At 34.2% G+C, this 16,899-nt stretch overlaps 2 protein-coding genes across 3 annotated transcripts; both read right to left on the minus strand.

The window, feature by feature from the left end:
* Positions 1–300: 300 nt before the first annotated feature.
* LOC149489529 (uncharacterized) lies at positions 301–1,402 on the minus strand. Its single transcript, XM_089714108.1, has one exon. The coding sequence runs from the start codon at positions 1,238–1,240 to the stop codon at positions 638–640; it is 603 nt and encodes a 200-aa protein (XP_089570234.1). The 5' UTR covers positions 1,241–1,402; the 3' UTR covers positions 301–637.
* A 755-nt stretch (positions 1,403–2,157) lies between these two features.
* Positions 2,158–14,907, minus strand: LOC149489530 (RNA-binding protein RO60). Of its 2 annotated transcripts, none has more exons than XM_089714109.1 (12): positions 14,775–14,907; positions 14,182–14,503; positions 13,921–14,095; positions 13,528–13,686; positions 12,093–12,304; positions 11,693–11,898; positions 11,330–11,466; positions 9,735–9,866; positions 8,774–8,941; positions 8,313–8,446; positions 7,634–7,887; positions 2,158–5,972 (listed from the first exon to the last, which is right to left on the minus strand). In XM_089714109.1, exons 2-12 carry the CDS (start codon positions 14,377–14,379, stop codon positions 5,837–5,839), a joined length of 1,911 nt encoding a protein of 636 aa, XP_089570235.1. In that variant the 5' UTR covers positions 14,380–14,503; positions 14,775–14,907; the 3' UTR covers positions 2,158–5,836. The 2 variants fall into 2 exon arrangements, with proteins under 2 accessions (XP_089570235.1, XP_089570236.1); XM_089714110.1 differs by having other exon boundaries at positions 14,182–14,519; positions 14,775–14,810.
* Positions 14,908–16,899: the final 1,992 nt, after the last annotated feature.

Raw genomic sequence — 16,899 nt, forward strand, 5'->3', positions numbered from 1 at the left:
TCCAGTAGTTTATGCGTGAAAACCATACATACATACATACATACATACTTACATAATTACAAACTTTTCCTCTTTATAATATTAGTATAGATAACAACCCTTTGTAGAAGTTATATCCCCTCATACTCTGAGGCAAATGCATTTGACATCTATTTAACTGATCAATTTTTCTTTGCCAAAAAATAGCAGACCTCGATCTCCTACTAGACTGAGACTATTAGTTAAGTCTGCTGGGAGTCAAACCTTTGATAAATAACTATTAAAGTAAATTTTTAGAGATATACCAAAAAAAGACAAATATATTGTACATTTGCTTTTATTAATTTACCCATACAATCTTTTTTTAGAATTACTCATAATATTAATTATCACCTTCAAACAACAAATAAACCATTTAAAACATATACAATTTAACCCTTTACATTTTACACAAACTACAAATAAGCCAACTGACAATAGTTGTACAGTATATATTGCAATTGAGTAAAAGTTCATGAATAAAAGAAAAATTTAAAGTTGTTTTTCACAATGTACTTAAAAATACTTTTATCACTGTGCATATCATATTCTAATGAACAACTGGTTTCTTAAATATCATTACTCATTACATTTCTTCTAGGTTCAAATAATAATACAATCATTCCTTACTATCACCACTAGTGCTTGGAGATGATGAAGTATCATCAGACTGCAAATGTTCAATAGACGTTGACAACTGTTCCAAACTTTGCACAAGTTGGCTCATTTTGTCTTTGGATGAAGTATTTTCAAAGGTATCCTCTGAAGGTTTTTCTGGATCACCATACAATCTAAAGTGCAATCGAGCTAAATGTTCTTGTTGGTCCCTTACATTTATCATCTGTTCCATACTACATCCAGTACTAAATGCACTCAACTTCCCAGTATGAAAATCATCCAGTAATTCCAACAATGCTTTTTCCATATGCTTCACATCTGGCGTTTCTTTAGGTATGTGTTTAGGCCTGTTATTATATGCGCGCATGAAGTCACGGTGTTGTCTTCGCTCATTGACGTACGACATTTTAGTTGAATCGTTCAAGCTATTTCCTGTATTCGTAAATGCTTGGGCATTTTTAGATGTTAAACTTGCAGCTCCACTAGACATTTTGTTACTTGTTACAGGCGATGTTGCAGACAATGACATCTTCTGCTCTTCGTCCTCGCCGTCATTCTGCATTAGTTGTTGTGTTTCGTTACTTTCTTGCAAATCCAAGCTCATGTAGACAGTACGAATTTAGTAATTTACTTTGGTTATACTTAAAAAAAAATTATTTGTTTGTGATCTAAATAGTTTCCGATATTTGTAATTGTTAATTCGTTTCTATCATTACATATTTTGATAAAAAATAAATATTTATTTTAATATCATCAAATGTCATCAAATGTCAATGTCAATATTCAAATAAAATGACACCAACCTTTTTTGCGACTAGAAGATATGTCTTTTTGACAAAACTTACTGGTAGATAATAAATAATAATCGTTCTGTGAATCTGAAGCTTAGGTCGCCTTTCCATCTTCAAGAAAACTTCCGCAAGAAATGTCCGACAGTCTGTCTGACAGTAGCTTGCAAGTTTAATACCGCGTTTCCACCTGCAAGTAGACTTGCAAGCTGCTGTCAGACAGACTGTCGGACATTTCTTGTGCAAGTTTTCTTGCAGATGGACAGGCGGCCTTAACACAACGCATATAAAAGTTGAAGCATAATTTGAACAGACTTTCTTGCCAAATACCGGAATTTCTGATAAAAAGCATACAAAAATTGGAACTCCTCAGATCATCAAATCGGTGATGATGACCGAACAAACCATGAACAAACTCACCTGGAAACCAGCTAAGCTGAAACCCGAATAGAACTTACTCTATTTTTATCTTACTAATATTATTAACGTGAAAGGTTGTGATCGATTTGTTACTCTTTCACGTAAAAAAACGCTGAACAGATTTTGATGATAATTTCCAGTGATGTAGGTTGACACAATGCATATACGTGCCTTTGCCCACGGGTGAAACCCCGCGGCACAGCTAGCGTACTATTTTATACTATAGGGTCAGAAACACATTTACAAATATAATTTTCTTAGGGAAGGTGGAACCTATAATGCATCTTTTATTCTTTGAAATAAAACAACCAAATGATATTGATAAGTTTATTTAACATGAAAACAAACATGCATGTACATTTTTGAAATGTTATTACATTCTGTTATTCATAAAGTGCAAATATATGCTGCTGTGAATGATTAAACAAAATATTATGTATTATGAACTAAAGCCGAGTGCAACTTAAAATATTTTCGAATGGGACGGACTGTTACTTTAAAGGTTGTTGTGGTACCATAGTATATTATTTGGCTATAGATGGGGAATTTGTAAGCAGTCTTTTTGATTCCGCCGCGCAGTCACCAATTTCATTGAAGCCAAAGTAAAAACACAAGAATAAAAAAGTAACCAATGTATTCCGATATTAAATTATTAGAATGTAACTTCTTTCGTTAATTGTACTGCTAAGTAATTTGACACGTATTTGTATAGATATCAGTATAAATTACCACCATACAGTATTTTTTATACAGATAATTGCTTGGTTACGTGATATGTAAGAAAATATAGTGAGAGTACATTTATAACTTGTTACTTATACTTCAGCTTTTGTATTCAATTTCGATCCAAAAATTCCAGTAATATTCCATAAACAACTTTTCCGGAGTTGCGAAGGCATCATAATCACAGTAAACTATTTTATACAACGAAAAGGTATTTCGTTTTTAAGGCAATTATAAAACTGAAAATGAAAACACTTGACTATTGTCACAGTCTAATGCCACTGCATTGCAAAATAAATGAAGCAGTAACATATTATTTTATATTTAAAAAATAAATAAACAATGCGCTGATCTGTTAGCGTAATACTAAAACGTTAGTATACATATAAAGTATCCCATAACAAAACAACATACACAATAAAGAGAGTAACTAGTAATTTCAAGCTTTCTAAATTTTCAACATTACGGTTATAAAAAATACTTAAACCCGAGAGAGTACCAAGTGATCACAGATTCTGAAAATTCCGTTCTTATTAGTACAAAAGTAACCAATATTGAAACGGATTCACCTATTAACTACACACAGTTTGAAAATCTGATACTTGCCCATAACAATATTTCTATAACTACCGGATGATTTTATTGACTTTTAAAACACATGAGCATGTACCAGTTTTCTATTAGCCTAAAAGACCAAGGATATGCTAGTACATATTATCTACTACAGCTACATAAGAACATTTGAAGGCCAGTACAGTAACTAGATAATAAAAATGCATATTTTGCTTTGGCAATTAGGAAAGAATGTCATCAAACATCACTTTAGTTACTTGTATAAAATATAAATAAAATTGAAACTCGTTAACTAAGAGTACTGGCGTTCAAATGTAACCGTTGGAAGTAACATGACGGTTGGTTCATGGAAATATTTTCTTTTATAATATGGAATAAAAGTAATTTTACCTATTGTCACCTCCGTCACTATTTACTGTATTGAACACATAGCCGTGATTGTAGTGAGCGTCAGGTGCCGAAATTTTTGTTTGACCAAAAAGACCCTGTTACATATCAAGCTACAAATATACTAAGCTTATAATATCAATCATGCCCCAGATCGACTAAGAGATGCGTCGAGGCCTAAATTGACCGCCTACACTAGGGTTAGAGACACCATAACAATATATATGATTACCCTTACGACGATTATGCTTATTAAGCTATAAGAATACAAGCTTCAATATTAAAGCGAAACGCAACAACTATCGACTTGAGTCATATAAAAAATCGTTATAAAACATAAGTTTTTAAGCTTGGATATGGTTTATTTCCACTTTATACTTATGCAAAATAATTAATAATAATAAACAAAAAACTTAAGGCCTGCCAAACCAGGTTTCAAATAGAGATCCAAACGTTAACTAGGAAGATACAACCATTGTATGCTCAAAATATCTTATATTCAATGGTCCGGAACTACAGTTAAATTATTATGAATGTTGGACTTTTGCTTAAGAATTCACAAAAATAGTTTTACAAACAATTCTGTTCTTTCGTAAACAGATAATAAACAACATAGAAAATAAAATGTACTAAGTATAGTTTTATTGTATTTTCATTTAGAATGTAATGTTTAAATTCCCTTTGCAATTATGCTGGTCTTTTTAATTTAAATACAGACTAAAACTTTAAATAATGGAAAATATCTTGATAAATCAACCTAACAATCTGCAAGATTTCTCTACCTAAATTTTAAGGTCGATATTTCGTTCGTAACATTGTGACCGAACCACACAGGACCAGTTTCTATATTTTATCACTGTTTTTCTCAAACCTGTTATGTCCATAATGTTCGACAAAACTTGAACAAGCGTGTAAGATTTTTTTCATACACATAAAATATAGAAACCGGTCTTAAAAATTAACTATAGATTTTGTAAATGTAAATAAATTGAGGAAACACGAATTTCTCTCACAAACCGCAAATTCAAACAACGCAATATTTCAAAATAGTATGTACTTTTATAGCTGAGGTTCGGAACACATTGCGGTGTGGTATTTGTTACACAAATTCGGGTGAGCTATATTCGATGCGTAAATTTAATCGTGGATCGGTTAAAAACACGTCAATTAGAAAAAAAATAATAAAAAAATCAATCAATATGGTTTACCCGCGTTTGTGACGTGTTTTTTTATACAGTAAACGTAAATACTGAGGTAAAAGCACTGACTTCAATTATAATAATACACTGGGCTTGCTATTAATGAAATAAAAAATTGTATCAAAGAATTTATCATCTCAAAAATTTTCGGTTAAGAGCGCCAAATAAGGCAATTTGTGTGAAAGATGCAAAACTGAATAAAAGTAAATACGAAATTTCTAAGATAGTTAATTTAATAGCCCAGCGAAGTAGTATAATGAAGGTCAGTGGGTAAAAGAGACGAATTTAATTTTACGTAATAAGTTTTGCAAATTTAAAATAATGCGATCAAAATAAGAATAGGAATGTTCCAGATACTAAGTCAATCGATAAAATTGTTTTTTCAACATGAATAACAGAATACAATTAAGGCTGTGCAATAAGAAGTTACATATTAAACAGTATATCTGAATTTCCCATTATTTTCTTGATCGCATGTACAGCGGTCTCGTGAGATGATTTCGTTACCATAATATTATTGTATACAATATCTTCGACGTAAAGCGCACTCTCAGTCTGTCTTGACAATTTAAAGCTTCGTAATAATCAACAGATTCGATGTAGATACGTTCAATTTTTAAAACTATAATTGATTTTCACTTTCAAAATAGCGGAAGAACACACAAACTGCAATTTCCAGAGTTGATAAAGAGTTAAAAAATTGGTTGTCTGTAAAGTCGGTTTACTGACGATAGTTGAACGTGTCAACGTCCGATTGTGCTTCTTTGTCGCTCGTTCCGCGCTCTCACTTGCACTTCAAGCCTTACATGGAACGCCTCAGAGCGAGGTAACGCCGCATGAGTCTTGTTTTTTCGTGCGTACAGCCAGCGCTATCGAATTGTACGACGTCAAGAATAAACCGCAGTAGGATTCTATTCTAAACAAATATGATTTAAAAGTTACAATAATTTTCCATAATACAGATTTTCAAAACCTAAAAAAAAAGTTCGCAAAAAAATTTTATAAAGCAGCTACCACTACCACTACCTCTACACAAAATTAAAAAAAAAAAACAAAATCATCTCACGCGAGCGCTCACAACTACCGAGTACAGAATACACAACGTGACGTTCACTTGAACTCGCCGCGCACGAACGCGTCCATGACCTTCGGCACGTGCTCGTCGACGCCCACTATGTCGAGCACGCCCTCGTGGTTGCCGTCTGTTGTGCCCACGCGGTGGGACGCGAGAGATAGCACGATTAGCCTGTAAAAATATGTTATTTAATAATTTTTGATTTTGAAATACTTTGGTTTGTAATTGAAAAATTACTTTCGATTACGAAAATTATGTCATCAGTAGAATAAGTACATTATTCTTGGGTCTATAGGCATTTTATAGCATGGGCCAAGCATATAACAAAACAAATTATTAAGAAGCTTCTAACAATAAAAATTGAGGTTTAAACTTTTTGTAATTCGAAGTTATGTATGAAAACTTGTAAAAGTTGAACTTCTATATAAAGAAGAACTTTATGTATAAAGACAAAAGACAATTTTATAACTAGAACACGATAGACCGGGAGATACTGACACAAAATTTCGAGTCATTTGTAACAGGATGGCGGTTCTACAGGGGTCTTAGTACGCAATGACAAAAAGAAAAACGATGGTGTGAACACTGGTACCGGCGGCTTAGTCGCGTGGGCGTTAGTCGAACTCGTCGTAAAAATAGCGAAAGTCAAACGATTTGTAACACAAAAATTTTAGAATTTACCGATAGCCCATAAAAAGAAGTAGGCGGTAGTGTCATGCCATACTTTTCCGGTGTGACTTACAGCCCGCCATACCGACGCAAATGTGTTGATTTAAAAAAAAACAATTCATCCATTTGTACCAGGCTAACTTTTGCACAGGTAACCATCGTCGTGTAGCCATTTACGAAAATCACCATACCATACTTTTCGGACGATTCCAAATGGTCGCCATACCGCCGAAAATCTGCAAAAATTTTTTTTTTCGCCAAACTTTTTGTACCAGTATTGCATTTGGATTTTTGGAGAGTATTTGATAAAATGTGACCATTATTATATTTGCCATACTTCTAGTAGGGGGAAAAAGTGCTGCCATGCTTCATAAATAAATTTATTATTAATTTATAGAAGTGAAGATTTCTACCACCTAGATCTTCGAAATTTTGTATTTATATTTGTTGAACCTCAAACTTATAGGAAAGATTAATGCCATACTGTTACAAATCGTTCAAAATACGAATAAAATCATACAATAAAAAAAAATCTTATACACATTCGCCACCTCCCACAGGTATGGCATTATCACACTTCTATTTATAATCATTCAGGAGTTGTTGAAAAAAAAATTTAGAGTGTTACAAATGGTTCGGCGAAAAAAAAATTTGCAGATTTTCGGCGGTATGGCGACCATTTGGAATCGTCCAAAAAGTATGGCATGGCGATTTTCGTAAATGGCTGCACGACGATGGTTACCTGTGCAAAAGTTAGCCTGGTACAAATGGTTGAATTGCTTTTTTTTAAATCAACACATTCGCGTCGGTATGGCGGGCTGTAAGTCACACCGGAAAAGTATGGCATGACACTACCGCCTACTTCTTTTTTATGGGCTATCGGTAAATTCTAAAATTTTTGTGTTACAAATCGTTTGACTTCGCTATTTTTCCGACGAGTTCGACTAACGCCCACGCGACTAAGCCGCCGGTACCAGCGTTCACACCATCGTGTTTCTTTTTGTCATTGCGTACTAAGACCCCTGTAGAACCGCCATCCTGTTACAAATGACTCGAAATTTTGTGTCAGTATCTCCCGGTCTACGAATTGTTAAATGAAATTTATCAGGAAATGGAACAAAATTGCTAAATTAGGGAGTGGTATAATCAAAAGTAGCTCTTACTTCGCATCCGGCACGCCGACTTTCGCCCTATAGCGCTCCAGGGCCCTAACCGGGCAATGGTCTATTATCTCCTTGTCAGCGGGGGGCGGAGGCCCATACCGACCGCCGGGGCCTCGCCCTCCACGCGCCGTGATATCGAGCTCCATGTAACGAGTGCATCGGTCAATCATGTTGATGAATACGTCAAACTTCATGTTCATCTTGCTCGCCCACTCTATTGGAGCGTCCATTTGCACGCGGCCTAGGTTCGCTTTCTGTGTTGAAAAAGAAATTATACATCCTTTAAATCTAGGATGGATACAGCAAATTAGTTTCTTGTATAGAAATATTAAGTAAGACATATTTTTATTGCTTAATCCCGCTCGAAGGACCAAAATAGTTATGTATACAAACGAATTAAAATCAATATGTAATTTCCAGATAAATAAAAGCATAAGATGATAAGATTTTATTAACTTAGGGCCGATTTTTCAATGCTTGGATAAAACTTATCCATCCAATAAAGTATTACACGATAATATTAAAATGTCACGTAAACTGTCAAATACGGGCAATTAGAATACATTTTTAAAATGGTAGTTTTATACATTATTCGACGAATAAGTTTTATCCAAGCATTGAAAAATCGGCCCTTAATGACGAAACAATCTATCATCAAAGTTTAATAAGTAATATTTACCCTGAGCACAAATTCGGCTTCCTCGATGTTGCTGAAGTTACGTTCAATGGAGACAAGATCAATGCCTTCCTCAGTGAATACGGCGATCTTAGCCTCCTTTTCACGCTTCAGTAATTGTAGGGCCAGGACAATTGCTAAAAATAAGAAAATTATTATTAACTATAATATAATACCTTCCATTTTCATTAAAATAATATTTATGTTATTTGGATTATGGCTAAAAATTAAACAAAAATATTATGCATTGTAATACTCTATTTTCAATTGTGATGAAATATAATCTATGCTATAATTAATTATTTGCATAGATACTGAAAAACGTCTTTCGAAGTTTTATAACATACGATAGACGAGATGTTTCAATGCAGGTTTTCAAAAACCAAAAACCTAACTATAAAAAAATTAAAAAATAATCCTGAAAAATATGGACAATCTGAATAAAAAATTGCAAAAATATTCACCTGCATGTCCAGGAGTCACATGTTTATTATAAAAGCACTCAGCGAACAGATGTTTCTTGCTCTCCGTTTTCTCCGTGTCTGCGTCCCCACCGCCCGTGGCGGGAGTGCTTTTGGCGTTCGTCTTCTTACCCTTCTTTGGGACTGCGTAGCTTTTGCAGAAATGACGACCTGGTTTAAAGAAAAATTGATATAATAGAGTTAGGGCCAATTTTTCAATGCTTGGATAAAACTTATCTGTCCAATAAAGTATTACACGATAATATTAAAATGTCACGTAAACTATCAAATATGGGCAATAGGAATACGTTTTTAAAATGGTAGTTTTATACATTATTCGACGAATAAGTTTTATCCAAGCATTGAAAGATCGGCCCTAAATGTGTACAATTTAGATGTAATCCATACTAATATTATAAATGCGAAAGTAACTCTGTCTGTCTGTCTGTTACTGAATCACGCCTAAACTACTGAACCAATTTGCATGAAATTTGGTAGGGAGATATTTTGATACCCGAGAACGGACATAGGCTACCTTTTATTGCGAAATATGTACCACGGGCGAAGCCGAGGCGGACCTCTAGTAAAGAATAAAATAATAAATATTTATTCTTGAACGAAAACATCTTAGTATAAAGACAAGACTTAATAATATGATAGACATAAAATACGAATTACAATTTTATTCATCTCTACAAATACAGTGTTCAAGACTTATTTTACATAAATAACTGCATCAAACCTTTTATTTTAAACATAAAAAATTAGGTTTATTTGTACCAAGATAAAAAGACGTGTGGCACTCGGGGACTGCCGCGGTAAAGCTATTGCATGCTATGCCTTCAAGCCACACCTCCGCGCCCGTCGGAGTGGGGAGCGTGAAGTTTTTTCGTTGCGGAATTTCTCGATTCGGTCCCCGCGCTCAAGGCCCGCGATAGAAGCTATGCAATAGCTTAAAGCATACCTTTAAACATGTGGTGTCTCATATCCAAAGTGATCAAGTAGCGAGCTTTGGTGGCGGGAGTGAGTGTCCAAGTCTGGTCTATGAGCTTGTTGAGTGCCGCCAGTACAGCTGGATTGGGTGGCTGATCGATTCCTGCGTAATTAATTATAAAATTAGTATAAAACTTTATTACTTAAAAATGATGCTGAAAAAATCACAAGTCATATGGTAGGCTTTTGAATTGTAATAAATAAATGCAGACATATTGGAACCAATGGCCTTACAAACAATGCAGAAACTAGGTCAGGGTATTAGGAATTTTCATCTTGAAGGTCCATTGTGTGACTTAACTATTTTAATCTTATCTTATATATAAAATTCTCGTGTCACAATGTTAGTCTGCATACTCCTCCGAAACGGCTTGACCGATTCCTCTGAAATTTGGTAAGCATATTGGGTAGGTCTGAGAATCGGCTAACATCTATTTTTCATATGTACCACGGGCGAAGCCGGGGCGGACCGCTAGTCTTATATATAAAATTCTCGTGTCACAATGTTAGTCTGCATACTCCTCCGAAACAGGTGGACCGATTCTCATGAAATTTTCTGTGCATATCGGGTAAGTCTGAGAATCGGCCAACATCTATTTTTCATATGTACCACGGGCGAAGCCGGGGCGGACCGCTAGTATTATTATATAAACTAGTACTATATTTAAACCAGTATTCTAAATCGCCTTACATGTATTTTACACCGTTTGAAAGCCATACATTATTTCATAAAGTATACAATGCTTGATGTATTCCTTTCATAAAAGAATAACAAGACAAAATGCTTTTATTCTTTCTTAAGTTCTACTGCCAAAATCACTAATTTTATGACGAATTTTAAGCCTTTGGCAAGTCGCAAGCAGCAGCTAATTTATAATGTTTAATATAATTCGCATACTCAGCATTGCATAAAAAAAGGGTTAAAAATTTTAAAAAATTTTGCATTAAAAAAAGGGTTAAAAATTTATAAGATTCGGATGGTCTATCCGAATCTCAAGATTGAATATTCCATTCACAGTATTGTAACAATGGGCAATGCTCCATGTAATTGTAATAAAAACAAAAAACTATCATGCAGGATCAATTGATCGATTTTTTGTGATACTTCCAAAAGCCGGTTCACAATTCATTTGTTCACATTTTTTTTACCTTTACCATCAAGTCCATTACGTTTTTTGTGACAATCTAACAATTTTATTACATAGTCAACCACATTGCGGTATAAAAAAGTACGACGACGACCACATTGCGGTATAAAAAAGTATGACGACGAAGCTTAAAGTTGTATGATGATAAATGTCTTTCTTAAATTAACCAGGTTCCAATTCCTAAATTAGTTTAGTTATATACGCATGAAAGGGTCATAACGTACAGGAATCCTAACATTAAAAATGTAGTGGTGATTGCCCAGTGCAAATATAAGCATTATGCACTTCTCTATGTAACCTACAAGTGTGCAAAGTTTCATAATCATCTATTTGTACAATTTTGTAAAAACAGAGTGCAATTTTTATGTATAAATAAATAGATAATATACATTTTAATAATAGTTAATTAAAAACTGACCCCAATTCTTCACTTCCTTGGGGTGTCGGCGGGTGACGGTCCACTCCCAGAGCTGAGTCTTGCAGTCGAATATCTGTCGAGCGCGACGACGTTGTTGCTTCTCGAGTGCCACTTTCGCCTTTTCGAACTTCAGAGGCCTAAAGAGGATAAAAAATTGGTCAAATGGGAGTCAGACACTGAAGGTTCAGTGCGTCCAAAAAATATGTATTTTATTTACTTTTTGTTCATACGTAAAAAAAATATCATCAATTTATGACGGCGCCGACCGTTGCTAAACCTTATTTTTGTATTATTTGTTGTTACAAAAAGAATTTATAGACAAAAAGTTTTATTTGTGTTTATCACTTTTTTGTATTTTCCTACCTGGTTTTCTTCTTATAGTTGCACAGAGTGATATAAACTTCGATCGGAGTGACTGTCGATTTTTTGATGATATCTTGATTGTTGAGGAGCGAAACCAAGATGGCTGTAGTGGTTGATTCACTGTTCAGGTAACCCATGTTGTGGATGCGTTGGATGTTATACAGCAGGTCTTGTAATTTGAATTGCGGCAAGATCGCATTCCATACCTGTGCAATGTAAAATAAAACATCATTATTATAATCAAATTCCAGTTTGTATGATTTATCTTATAAAATTCAATAATCTTCTATATTATGGTACAATAATGTTGTGTTTGCAAATGCACGGATAAATACATTTTACATTTGATTCAATATGTAATTTTCAAGTAATTAATTCATATAAATACCTATTCACATACCTCTTGTGACGTAAGCAAATGTCCGGGAACATGATCCAAAGTGAAGTTATTCTGTTCAGCTATGATCGCCGCCGCCACTGGATCCTCACAATGACGCATATCCTCCACCTTCTGGATGCAATCAAACACTTCCTTGGTGCCCTCAACATCGCCCAGTAGTTGCTTTGCGCGTTTCAGACCGAATAGTGCATATTTCACCACTGCTTGTCTTGCTGCAATGTTAATTTATATTAAACTAGCTTTCCGCCCGCGGCTTCGCCCGCTTTGTCTAAAACATAATAAATTATATACTAAAACCTTCCTGTTGAATCACTCTATCTATTAAAATAACCGCATCAAAATCCGTTGCGTTGTTTTAAAGATTTAAGCATACATAGGGACAAAGAGACAGAGAAAGCGACTTTGTTTTATACTATGTAGTGATGTTGTATAAATATTAAAGAATAATTATGCAAATAATGTTAACTGTAATATAAAAACCTTTACCTAATAAGGGTCAAACAAATTATTCATATTATATTCTAATGGGAATAAATTGATTGATTATGTACAACATAAGCACACCCCGGACACTCCATACAAAATGATCGTTTTGACAGTCACACCGTAGAGACTGCAAATGTGTGTGTTAACGCTTTATGGTTGGCACATTTGTGACTAGCGTAAAAAAAAATTCTTGTTTTTCTGATGAAATACATCCGTAAACAGCACAATATCTAACCATTTTCTACGAAAAACGATAATCACAAATCCAAAATAATAAAATTACTTTAAGTCAATTTGATTAATGTTGTCAATCTTCGTTGCGTATCGTCCTTGCAGAAAAATATGGCCCATTTTATGTCTGATTGCGCGGGGGTGAGGTAAGTTTAATTTTGGCGGGAGGCGGAGAGTGTCCGTTCTGTAGCGTTTAGCTACTATTATGTATTCTGTGACATAAGTTTAGTTATAGTTTTTTAATAATGCAATAATAATTAACTCTATAGAAAGATAACGCTATATGCATTGGATTTCTTACATGAAAAATATTAATTAAAATTTCAGCTCAGTTGCACATCTTTGGTACATGCAATGATTATGATTATAATGAACAGTTGAACACACTAATTAAAGAAGTAAATTTATGATCATATGCTCTCATGCTATGTTTATGGTATTAAATTTATTTTCAAGTGTTTTTCTTGCAAGAAAGGCAATATTTTGTAAGTGGGTAAAAACTTGAGTTCTTTAAAATATTATTTAGATTATAATTTATGAATTAAATTCACTTCACATTAGAGTTCTATCTTAGTCGTAGTAAGTATAACAATAATCACAACAAATAATGGAGTTTATTATATTTTCTTGTTTAGAAAAATATTGATATATACTTTCATTTAATGATAAATGTGTCAAGAAAATTGGCTTCATTTCATAATAAACTTATGAAACTTACCATGATCATTTTCAGCAATCTTTAAGTGGGATTTCCGCAACAGTGTTTTGTGTGATCGGCCATGTCTCGCACGGACCCTAGTCATTTCCTTGGCAAGCTCCATGGGATCCTTTGATGTGTACCACTCCCACACATGCTTGCACCAACCTCTACCATTACCTGATAACAAATTGCCATAAAGAAAATTTTTAAACAAAAATATAAATCATTTTGTACTTATTGTGATAGATTGTAATGCTTTTAAAACTTACCAAAGTAATGATTTATAATGTATATTGGAACTTAAACTTACATTTGCTCGTACTTAAAGTTATTTGGAAATTATTAACATGTTATCCATATTTTAATATTAAAACATCTTCCGATAGAATATTAGAATAAATTATATTATACCAGTATGCAGGAGCCTTGTAAACTTATTGAACTGCAACATTTCTTCCGGAGTCTTGCACACTTGCGAAGCAGCTTTGTAGGAAGCTTCCTTGACAGCACAAGAACCCAATAGAATGCACTTAGTCAAAGCAAATGCTATAGTCTCAAAACGTGTGTACCAGCCATTTTCATAAGCCTGAAAGAATTGCATTAATTTTATTGTAAATACATAAATTTATATTTATAAAATATCTTACTGTTTTTCATAGAACACAAAGTTACCTTCAGGATAATGTTAACAACTTCTACATTGTTAGGATCGGTTTCAAAAACTTCATTCAATGCCGGTAATTTATCCAGTTCATAATATTTATGTGTTGTCCAACATCCCGGATAGTATCTCGGAATTTCATTTCCAGTGTGTAGATATCTTGTAAGACGATTTCGTAACTTAGGATCGAGGGTAGACGACGCCGTCATTTTACGGCTTTATAAAGTAATCGTAGTTCGATATTATCGTAAGTTGTTTAAAAATGAAAACAAACACGTAAATAATGTGTACCATTCAGATACAAGATCGAGATATTTTCTAGACGCCTTATGCCTAAAAAGAAACAAAACTATATTAAAGGTAAGTGCACCATATCTTCAGTTTAATAGTTTTTGTCGGTATTCGAGCGAAACATGTGTCAGTAGTGAAGAATTGAGGATGTGGCCAGAAAAAAATGGACAATGGAGGGGTCACTATGAGAAAATAAAATGAAGAAGTGAAAATCAGTGGAAAAATTCAAATGTAACTGTATATTAATTCACACTTAAAAAAACAACAGCTAATTTCTAATTACATGCTTAGATTTATTGCATCTATTCATTACCTTCTTCGTTTTCACCAATGCAATTGCATCAAAAAAGTGTTTCGTAAAGTTTGACAATGATGTCAATTATGCTATGTTTTTTTTTTTAATTTTATTTTTCGATTATTGATACAAGGAATTTGAACTGATGTCTTAGCGGAATATTATTTTTTATTTTTTTATAAAATGTAATCATAATGTTGTGAGCTCAGTGCATGCTTATACACTTGTGCTTATACATATTAATTTATTCTTTTAATATGACGACTATTTTAATGTCGGTTCAGTAATCACCTTCCTGTTCGTGTGCAAATATCATACAGCCCTGTGGGCTGTGATACAGCCCAACCGGAACCTATAGACATTCGCCCACAGCATTCGCCCGAATAGCGAGACGGAAATGTATAATATTTTACCGCGTTCACACAGTCGGTCGTGTTCGTTTTTCGCCTCGCTTTTCGCAAGATTGTGTAAATGCGATGGAAATATTATGAACACTGTGTGAAGTGTATGTAACATATAAAGTTGATTCGTCATTCTACTGCAACAGCTGGTGATTCTCAATGACTGTATTTTTTTATGCGTTTCTTATCTCAGCACTTTTGATTTGGTGTACCCGGTGTTAGCGTTAGGCCGCCTTTCCATCTGCAAGAAAACTTGCGCAAGAAATGTCCGACAGTCTGTCTGACAGCAGCTTGCAAGTCTACTTGCAGGTGGAAACGCAGAATTAGACTTGCAAGTTGCTGTCAGACAGACTGTCGGACATTTCTTGCGGAAGTTTTCTTGCAGATGGAAAGGCGGCCTTAGCTATATAACGTATTCTGTGCCGGTGTACCACGGGTGTAGGTACCAAGAAGCTTATAATACACTGGAGATTTCAGTATGAACATTAACTTGTTACAAGAAAATATAACCTTGAATGAGGCCTGTATGTTTTAACTTGCCAAGTTAGGTGTGAAAGCATAGAAATCTAAATAACAAGACACATAGAAGTGCTATAATGTCATAATTCGTATGAAAACCGCTGTCGCCAAAATCAACACATTTAAACCGATAGCACACCCCGGACACTCCATACAAAATGATGGTTTTGACAATCACACTGTAGAGACTGCAAATGTGTGTGTTAACGCTTTATGGTTGGCACATTTGTGACTAGCGTAAAAAAAAAATTCGCGTTTTTCTGATGAAATACATCCGTAAACAGCACAATATCTAACCATTTTCTACGAAAAACGATAATCACAAATCCAAAATAATAAAATTACTTTAAGTCAATTTGATTAATGTTGTCAATCTTCGTTGCGTATATCGTCCTTGCAGAAAAATATGGCCCATTTTATGTCTGATCGCGCGGGGGTGAGGTAAGTTTAATTTTGGCGGGAGGCGGAGAGTGTCCGTTCTGTAGCGTTTAGCTACTATTATGTATTCTGTGCCGATAGCTAAACAGTACACACAAGTAAACTATGCCTTTTATTGGACAGCTTGGTTTTAGTGAAAACTAACTTAAATATTAAATTAAGCTTTTTAATATGTATCCTAACGCACCAATTTACGGTTTATTTTAGAATAACATCCCTAAGTATATGAGACGTTTTGTTTCTTTTTGCTCCAATACGAAAAAACGTGATAATAAGAATGGTCGACTGTGTCATTCATTGTTATTTCGATTACTATGGTGACACTCGTAATACTTGTAAATATTCTATAATTTTAAGGAAAAACGGCATTATTTCTAAAAAAAAATATTTACCGATGAAATGTTATTTCTTTATTAGTATAATTACAACTTGTGGAAGAATATTCGCAATGGGAAATGCTGAAACACACCATGTTTACACACATACGTCTCCAGAGCAACTGAACAGTGACGAACACACTGGTGTTGTGAAAATCACCTGAGTGGCGACAAGGTCACGCGCGCTTACGACTTCTAGTGTCTTGTTATTTAGATTTCTATGTGTGAAAGGGATAAAAAAGCATACAGGCGTCATTCAACGTCATATTTTCTTGTTACAAGTTAATGTTCATACTGAAATCTCCAGTGTATCAGATATAAGCTTCTTGGTAGGTACCTACAAGGTACCTACCGATTATATAAGATTCTTTTTTATTTCAAAGTTGTTCCGATCACAGGTTCCGATCA

The sequence above is a fragment of the Colias philodice genome, chromosome 3, assembly GCF_061535455.1.
Source record: "Colias philodice isolate Cphi_HAF_F1 chromosome 3, ilColPhil1 Martin Lab GWU primary, whole genome shotgun sequence".
NCBI lineage: Eukaryota > Metazoa > Arthropoda > Insecta > Lepidoptera > Pieridae > Colias > Colias philodice.